Below are 9,137 nucleotides of genomic sequence, written 5' to 3' on the forward strand. Positions count from 1 at the left end.
CTGTGCATGTGCCTGTGCGTGTGTCTGTGTGGTCTGCATGTGCCTGTGCATGTGTCTGTGTGTGCCTGTACATGTGTCTGTGTTTATGTGTTTGTGTGTGTCTGTGTTTATGTGTTTGTGTGTGCCTGTGTGCGTGTGCCTGTGCATGTCTGCATGTGCCTGTGTCTGCGTGTGCATGTGTCTGTGTCTGTGTGTGCCTGTGTGTGTGTCTGTGTGTGTTTGTGTGTGCCTGTACATGTGTCTGTGTGTGCCAGTGTGTGCCTGTGCGTGTGTCTGTATGTGCATGTGTCCATGTGTGTCTGCGTGTGCCTGTGCTTGTGCATGTGTCTGTGTGTGTCTGTGTGTGCCTGTGTGTGTGTCTGTGTTTGTGTGTGCCTGTACATGTGTCTGTGTGTGCCTGTGTGTGCCTGTGCGTGTGTCTGTATGTGCATGTGTCCGTGTGTGTCTGCGTGTGCCTGTGTCTGTGTGTGCTTGTGCGTGTGTCTGTGTGTGCCTGTGTGTGTCTGTGTGTGTCTGTGTGTGTGTCTGTATGTGCCTGTGTGTGTCTGTGTGCCTGTGTCTGTGTGTGCTTGTGCTTGTGTCTGTGTGTGTCTGTGTGTGTCTGTGTGTGTCTGTGTGCCTGTGTCTGTGTGTGCTTGTGCGTGTGTGTGTCTGCCTGTAGGTCGCGCCGCCCGCCGGGCCGGGCCGCGCTGCTCCCGCCCGCGCTGCTCCCGCGGCCGCCCGTGCCCCCGCCCCGGCGCTCCCGGCGGCCGCGCTGCTCCCGGCCCCTTTTGGGCCGCCTCCAACTTCCCGGCCCGGGAGCGGCCGGGCGGCTCCGGGGCTGCGCGGCGGCGGCGGCGGCGCTGCGGGGGCTCCGGGCGCTGCGGGGGCTCCGGGCGCTGCGGGCGGCCCCGGCGCCGATGGCGGATGGCGGCGGGCGGCGGCGGCGGCGGCGGCGGCGGGGCCCCCCCGGCGGGTAGTGGCGCTGGCGGGAGCGGCCCGGCCCGGAGCCCCGGAGCGGTGAGTGCGGGGTGACGGGGGGGGGGGCTCCGCGCGGGGGTCGCCGCGTCCCGCTGTCCCTGCGCGTGGGCGTCCCCGCGTGGGTGTCCCCTGCGTTGCCCGCCCAACTCGGCATCTGCCTCGCAGGTGCTGAGCCCGCTCCCAACCCCCTTCCCGTCCCCATCCGCCAGCAACAAAATCGCTTCCTCTGCCCCGCCAGCAGAGATTGCGCGGGAGAGAGACCCCCGGGACAGAGAGACTCCCCAGCAGTGACACCCCCTCGGGACAGAGACTGCCCAGAACAGAGACCTCCTCCAGCAGGGAGCACCTGGGCCCAAGACCCCCCCGGACAGACAGTTCTTCTGAGACAGCCCCTTCCCCCCCAGCCCAGGCAGAGACCCACCCGGGACAGAGAACCAACCCCCCGGCAGAGACATCCCCAGGACAGAGACCCAACCCCCCGGGGGAACCCCCTCCCAGGACAGAGGGGACCCCCCTGCCAGCCAGACCCCCCCCCACCGGGGAGCCAAGACCCCCCCCTCCCCACAGCTCAGGGCCTCCCCCTAGGGCTCAGGGACCCCCCTGGACAGAGGGTCCTGGTGGCACCGGCTCTGGGTGGGGGCCACCAGCCAGGCTCACAGTGGGGACAGTGCCCCCCCCAGGAGGGCCTGCAGCAAATGCCCCCCCCCACAGGCACAGCGTGACCAGCACCTTCCCCAATCCCCAGCCCAGGCAGCCACGTGGGGGCTCGTGGGGACATGGGGCTTGTAGCCCGGCCACCCCTCGGGAGCAGGGGCCGTATAGGCAGCTGTCCTGACACCTCCAGTGACACCCTGTGGCGGTGACACTCCTGCGGGGTGACAGAGCCCAAGTGCCTTCATGAGGGGGGGTCCTCCCTCCCGGCTGCCTGGGGGCCAGTGGTGACAAGGGTCTCATTAACCCCAGGCAGGTTGGAGCTGGCAAGTCCAAAGGGGAGAAGGTTGTAGAGATGGGACCGGCTCTGCCGGCCGCCAACAGGAGGGGGAAACGGAGGCCAGGGAGGGTGGAGGGGCCTGATTCCGGACCAGATTCTGCTCCTTGTGAGATCCTGTGGGGCTGGCAGGGCCACGGGAGCAGCTCAGTGGGGTCAGCCCTCCCTAACGTGCCCATGCCCTCCCTCGCAAAGCGAGACGTGCGGCGCGGAGCCGCTCGCCATGGCCGACCAGAGCAACATCCAGAGCGCCGCCTCCAAGAGCATCCGCCCGTTCCGCTCCAGCGAGGAGTACCTCTATGCCATGAAGGAGGACCTCGCCGAGTGGTTCAACACCCTCTACGACCTGGACATCCACGTTGACAACTTCATGGAGACGCTGGAGACGGGCTACGACCTCTGCCAACACGCCAACAATGTGAACCGCACCGCCCTAGAATTCCAGCAGCAGCACCCCGAGGCTGCGGCCCGCATGCGCATCCCTCAGAACGAGGTCATCTTCCAGGCCAAGAATGTGGTGCCCGGCTCCTTCATCGCCAGGGATAACATCTCCAATTTCATCCAGTGGTGCCGGCAGGACCTTGGCATCCAGGATGTCCTGATGTTTGAAACCAATGACTTGGTGCTGAAGAAAAATGAGAAGAACTTTGTGCTCTGCTTGCTGGAGGTGGCCAGGCGAGGCTCCAAGTTTGGGATGCTTGCCCCCATGCTCATCCAGATGGAGGAGGAGATCGAGGAGGAGATGAGGGACCAAATTGCCTATGGGGTGCTGGACATGCACCGGGAAAGCCACAGCCTGGACTCTGAGGCTCTGGTCTACCCCAGCAAGGCCCAGCGCATCTCCCTGTGTGACCTGAAGAACCTGGACGAGCTGGTGAGATACTCTCTGGTCTACGTGGCCCCATGGGAGGGCTTCTCCATGCACCCAGCAGGGCACTCTGTGCCTCAGGGAGCCACTCCATGTTGTGGGATGGGTGATTTTGGAAGCAGAGACCATAATCACAGGGGACGAGGGTGTCACCACTGCTGCCGCCCGCTTTCTTCCCTTGTCCCGCCTGCCTCCAGCAGCAGTGACAGTGGCTTTGGGCCGCGTCCGAAAGTCCTCGGCCAACCTCTAGGCCACGTGGGAGCCCCCGGCCCTTGCTGCTCTGGGGGCTGTGGCAGCCTCGGCACTTGGGTGCATGGGGGACCCTGTGTCCCACCCCCACCAGGATCCATCCTGCTGGGCCAGGAGGCGGCTCCTGAGCATCCGCAAGGGCCCCTAGGGATGGAGAGGCCCGTGGGAGCCGGGAAGGGCGGAGAGGCTTTTCCAGGGAAGCGGAAAAGGCGGGAGCGAGTGGAGCAGCCAGGCCCACTTGCTTGCTCATGCTGGCCTGGGAGCTGCGGCAGCCCCGGGCTGCGCACGGAGCACCCGGCGCGGGGGATTAGCGGCGGGGCAGGATGGGGATCGGCTGCCTGCCCAAGGCGCCCGGATTAACGCAGTAGCCGGGTCCCAGGGCGCCGGGGGGGGGGGGCGGGGGAGGCGCTCTGTCCTGCCCTGACTCCCTAATCCCAAAGCCGCCTTTTTTATTATTATTTAATTTAAACCCTTTCCCTGATCCCCCCTAAGTCTCTGGCTGGCAGCGGGGCTGGCACGGCTGGGGCGGGGGGGTGGTGATGAGGACACCTCACTGTGTGTGCGGGGGGGGTGTCACCGGGGCAGAGCCCTGGCTCCCCACCTGTCCCCAGGCCACCCAGTGTCCCCGGTGAGGCCATCCTGAGCACCGGAGCCCCGGGCTGCATTTTTCCCAGCTGCGTAATTCCTGGCGTTGGGCTTTTACGGGCATCCTCGGAGCCGGGGAGGAGCCTGCGCGCCGGACGCGGCTGGGAAGGCGCCCGCGCCGGCGGAAACGCTGCCCGCGGCCTTTCCGGCACGGCGTCGGCTCCCGCTCGGGAGCCCTGCAGTGGGATTGGATCCCGGTGTCGGGATGGAGCCGGGACGCTGCAGGCGCGATGGGCAGCCCCGCTGCTCTCCTCCTCCTCCTCCTCCTCTTGCTCGGGCAGCGGCCTGTGCCTCAGTTTACCCCCGGCTCCTTTGGGCCCCTGGGCCGAGATTGGGGCAGCAGCTGGGCTAGATCCTGCCCGGCTGCTGGCAGCAGGGGGAAAGAGACAGGAAGGGGAAGAGCCAGAGATAGGAGGGACAAGGTGGGGGAACAGACCCCCCTCCCATGGACCCCCCCGCCCCCACCCCCGACTCAGGAGCTGCCCATCCCTGCAGCATCCGGCCGTCGCGGGGGCAGGAGGCGACCATGTCCCGGGATCCCCCGCCCCGGCGGCCACAGGAGAGTGTGCATAATCCATGACGTCATCCGGTGGCTTTTTGTTTCTTTTTTTCCTGGGAAGAGAAGCCGCCCCAAATATAGAGCCAGAGGCCAGGAGGAGGAGGAGGAGGAGGAAGGCCGGGGTCTCAGCCCTGGAGGTCCTTGCAGAGTGTGTGCGTGGGGGGAGGGGGAGCTCAGCGGTGGCTCCATGAGTTCCCCTGCAGCCCCCCCCAACACATCAGGGGTCCCTGCGGATCCAGGGCCTATGGGAAGGGGAGCAGCTAGTGGTGAAGCGAGTTGTGCTCGTTCTCAGCCCGCTCAGGAATGGCTGTGGCGGGCAGGGGCACTCCATGTGGGAAGGCTCCCCAAGGCCTGGCCGCGCTTTGGGAGCCAGGCCCTTCCCGGCGCCTCCACCTGGGAGTGCCACTGCTTTGCCAGGCTCGCGGGATGGGGCGGTGGGGTAGATCCCTGCCAATTTCACCCCACCTCCGACCCACGCGCTGTGCCCGGCTCGGGATGTGTCTGTGCAGGAGCAGCAGAGCCGGGGCCTCCCCCTGTTCCCATGGCTCTGGCGGGGTTCCGGGGCGGTGGGGCACCCGCCGATCCCGGCCGCTCTCTTGCGCAGGTGCGTGAGATCCTGGGCTGCTGCACCTGCCCCTCGCAGTTCCCCATGGTCAAAGTCTCCGAGGGCAAGTACCAAGTGGGAGACTCCAACGCGCTCATCTTTGTCCGGGTAGGAGGCAGCACCGCCGCAGTGGCTTCGGGAATCATCCCCTTCCACTGCCAGGGACGCTGGCATCCAGGGAATTATCCCCTTCCCCTGCCAAGGGTGACAGCATCCGTCCGTGCATGCAGCCATTTGTCCATGCATCCATGTGTGCATCCGTTGGTCCATGCATCCATCCATCCATCTATCCAGCTGACCAGAGAGAGCCTGTGACCAGGGTACCAGGGCGACGGGTCACATCATTAAACCCAGGGAGGGCCAAGCTGAGACCTTGGAGCTGACAGGAATGGGGGCTCCATCCCTAGCCACCCCTATGGGGACCTCATCTCCTGCCACCATTTGTGTCCCAACCTTAGCAGCTCCTCCAGGCCTGCCCCATGTCCCCACCCAGTGCAGTGTCCCAGCTCGGGGGGGTGGCGGGTGACGCGGTGGTGACGGCGCTGTCCCCCCAGGTGCTGCGCAGCCATGTCATGGTGCGGGTCGGCGGCGGCTGGGACACGCTGGAGCACTACCTGGACAAGCACGACCCGTGTCGCTGTGCCGCGCTCTGTGAGCAGGGACCCGGGGCAGGGAGGGCACGTGGGGCCACGTGTCCCCGCGCATGTCCCCGCATGGTGACACGGGGCTCTCTGCCCGCAGCCCATCGCCTGGGCCAGCCGCGCGCCCCCAGCGTCTCCCCGCACAAGGGCCCCCCGCCTGGCGCGGCGCCCAGCCCTGGTGTCCCCCGGCGCGACAAGCGGCCCCCTGGGGACCCCTCCCTCACCAGGGCACCTCGGGGACCCGATGGCGACGCCGCGGCGCCTGCTGGGACGCACAGGTAAAAGGCGGGGGATGGGGGGTGGCTTCATGCTCAGCACCCCGGGTGCTGTTGGGGGGATGGGGTGCCCCTCCCCCCTTGCTAGGGACTGTGGTCGGGGAAGCGGGGGGGGGGGGCGGTCCCCAAGTTTGGATGGAGGGGGGGGGTGCCAGTGTCCCCTCCCCATGACTGGGCAGGGCTGGGGGTCCCCAAGGCTGGATGGATGGGGGGGGAGGTTCCCATGGCTGGACAGGTTGTGGGGGAGGGTGATAGGGTATTGGGGGGGGGGGGGCGCGGTTCAAGATTGGGCAGGACACAGGGTGTCAGTGTCACCCTCCCCCTTCCACCAATGGCAGGTGGACAGGGTGCCAGGGGGAGGATGTTTGAGGGGGGTCCCCATTGCTGGATGGGGTTGGGAGGTGCCAGGCTCTGGGAATGGCCCCCAAACCGTGGGGGCGTCCTGGGACATGGTGGCGGGGGGCGGGGGGTGTCCCTGGGCCCTGGGGGGGGGGTCCACAGCCGTGGGCGGCCCCTGCGGCCGCAGTGCGCGTGCGCCTTGACTGCCCCCCCCCAGGCCCTCACGGCCCCCCCGAGAGGGGCGGGGCCTCTTCTAGGCCCTCCCCCGCACGGTCTTGAGTGACAAGAGGGGGCGGGGACGGGTTGGGGGGATGGGCAGGGGGCCGGGGTGTCAGTGGGACGCGGGGGGGGTCAACGGGGCCCGGGGGGGGGGGCTCCAGGGACCGGCTCTGCCCCCCGCCCGCAGCCGCCGTCCCCGGTCCCGCTCCCGCTGCCGTCACGGGGTGGGGGGAGGGGGGGGGTGTCTCTGAGCCGCCGCCGTTGTCGCCCCGCCCCAGGCTCCGCGAGGCGGCGCCCCCCCGGGCGCGGCGCTGCTCGGGCGACAGCGACTCGTCGGCGTCGTCGGCGCAGAGCGGCGCGGCGGGGCCGGCGCGGGGGCGGCGCGAGGGCGGCCGCGCCGCCGGGGCCGCCCCGCCGGGCCCCCCGTGCAGCCGCAGCCAGTCCCGCGAGCGCGGCCCGGCGGCGCGGGGCGGCCCCGGCGCGGCGGGCAGAGCGCCGCGCTCCCGCAGCCACGGCCGCCCCGGCGGGGACGCGGTGCTGCTCATCCGCCGCGCTCGCGACGGGCAGCACTCGTGGGCGCGGGCCGGCGGCCCCGGCGGCTCCGGGAGCTCCGGGGGCAGCCGCGCCGGCAGCCCTGCCCGCCGCGGCTCGCCCGCGCCGCGCAGCCCCGCGCCCCGCCGCGCGTCGCTGCCCGTGGAGCGGCCGCCGCAGCCGCGGCCCCGGCCGCGCTCCCCGGCGCGGCCCCGCTCGCCGGCGCAGCCGGAGCTGGAGGGGCTGGCGCGGCGGCTGCGGGCGCCGCTCTGCCTCGAGCCCGGCCAAGAGCAGCGGCTCCTGCGGCGCCTCGAGGAGGAGTTTTGGGCCAACACGCGGCAGCTGGAGCTCGACGGCGACGCCGAGACGAGCCCGCGGCCGCCGCCTGCCGAGCCGCCCGCCGCCGACTCGGCCTATTGCTCCTCCTCGTCCTCTTCGTCCTCCCTGAGCTTCTTCAGCAAGCACGGCCTGGCCGGGCCGCCGGGGCCAGGCCCCGACGGCACCGCGGGGGATGGTCGCTGGCAGCCCCTCTCCAGCAGCTCGGATGAGGGCAGCTATTGCCCGGGTTTGAGTGACACGCTGGATGGCATCGAGCGCCCCGACGCCGCCTCTGACACGGAGCTGGCGCTGCCCGAGCCGGTGGAGGACAGGCTGGACGAGGAGGAGGAGGCAGCGGCGCCTTCATCCCGCCGAGTGCCTGCGTGGCCCGGGGCCAGGCCACGGCTGGACACGCAGCCCGACAAGAAGCCGTCGCGTATCCCCACGCCACGGAGCTGCCGGGCGCTGCCGCAGCCCGCGCGGGATGGCCGCGCCGCGGAGCACAAGCCCTGGCGGGCGCTGCACAGTGTCTTCACCTCCTTCCTGGAGCCCTCGTGGGGGCCCCACGAGCCCCCGGCACCCGACGGTGGTGCCTGGCCCTGAGCCCCCACCCGGTCCCATGCTAGGAGGTGCCAGGCAAGATTGGGCAGGGGGCACCCTGGGGACACGGTGGCCCCGCTGTCCTAGGAGAGAGTCCCCATGGGGGGATGAAGGGCAGGAGGCACTGAGCGCCGTGGTGGGTGCTCCTCTTCCTTGCGACACCCCATTGGTCACCGGGACAGGCCCGTGTGGTGGAGCCCGGCTGGGAAGCAGGGACGTGGTGGTCACGTGAAGGAGCCCCCACCCCCAGCCATGTGCAAAGGGCCCTGGGGCCACGGGCACCTCGGTGCCACCCAGTCCCACCAGGAGCATCAGCGGGTGCAGGGGGAGCATTGGCAGCCCCAGGAGCAGACTAGGGAGAGCAATCTGCTCTCATCTTCTCTTCTTCCTGCTCTCCATCTTGTCTTCTTCCTTTTCTCTTCTTTCTCTTCTCTGACTTTTCTCAGCTTTTCTCAGCTTCTCCCTCCATCCTTCAGATGACTCGGGGACACACGGCTCATGTCATGGTCTATATTTGGGGGACAGGGGTGCTTGTTCCTCCAGCCCCCGGTAACCGCAGCCCCTCTCACGCTCCCTGGCCGGCCGTTCCTGTGCCCATAGCTGCCTATTTATGTAACTACCGCCTGTTTATGTGGCTCTGCGTAGAGACCCCAGCGGCAGCCAGTAAAAGCGACTGACCCCAACTGTCCCTGTGTCCCTGTCATTTTTCTAAGGGGAGGCAGTGGGAGCTGCTCGGGCAGGGAGGGAGCTCAGAAGGACCCCAAGACCAGCAGCAGAGCAGGAATCACCCCCAGGATGTCACCAAGCCCCAAGGAGACCACGGAGGAGCTGCCCCTCACCCCGGCCTCTGGTCCTGCTGCTTCCAGGCCTGGACCTGCCCCCCGCCATGCAGACAGCAGGTCCAGGGGCAAATGTCACCTTTATTCCATGTCCTTTTAAAACAAGTCACCATACACAATATTTATATTATATATATTGGGTATTTACTGGCGGGAGCTGAAAACTTGCACCAAACACTTCTATGGAAGGGTGATCAATGGCTTTATTTTGGGGAGGGGGGCACAATTAGTGTCACCGCGGGGAGAAGGTCCCCTCGAGCACCCACGGGTGCCCGTGGGGCAGGGAGGAGGGCAGCTGCCGTGGGCAGGGGACACCCAGGAGGTCTCCCCTGCCAGGGTGGCTGGGGGCGGCCCTTCTCGTAGCCACGAGCCCTTGGGGCTCCTTGGGAAACGGCTCCCCTTGGGGAGGGGGAAAAAACCCTCAGCCCAGGGATCATGGCTGGAAGGGGGACAGGGAGGCCGAGGGCAGCACCCAGCAAGCGGAAGAAGCCAAGGTATCATC

The 9,137-nt window shown here is 68.2% G+C and overlaps 1 protein-coding gene across 1 annotated transcript; it reads left to right on the top strand.

Annotated features, from left to right (window-relative positions):
• The first annotated feature begins 975 nt into the window (after nt 1-975).
• On the top strand, nt 976-7,799 carry LOC104575524 (GAS2-like protein 1). The gene is made up of 6 exons (XM_088539207.1): nt 976-999; nt 2,144-2,822; nt 4,874-4,981; nt 5,428-5,524; nt 5,615-5,792; nt 6,626-7,799. The coding sequence occupies exons 2-6, from the start codon at nt 2,172-2,174 to the stop codon at nt 7,797-7,799; spliced, it is 2,208 nt and encodes a 735-aa protein (XP_088395333.1). The 5' UTR covers nt 976-999; nt 2,144-2,171.
• The last annotated feature ends 1,338 nt before the right edge of the window (nt 7,800-9,137 follow it).

Source organism: Tinamus guttatus, unplaced genomic scaffold, assembly GCF_059628265.1.
Source record: "Tinamus guttatus ecotype Peru unplaced genomic scaffold, ASM5962826v1 Tinamus_guttatus_pri_ptg001488l, whole genome shotgun sequence".
Classification (NCBI taxonomy): Eukaryota; Metazoa; Chordata; class Aves; order Tinamiformes; family Tinamidae; genus Tinamus; species Tinamus guttatus.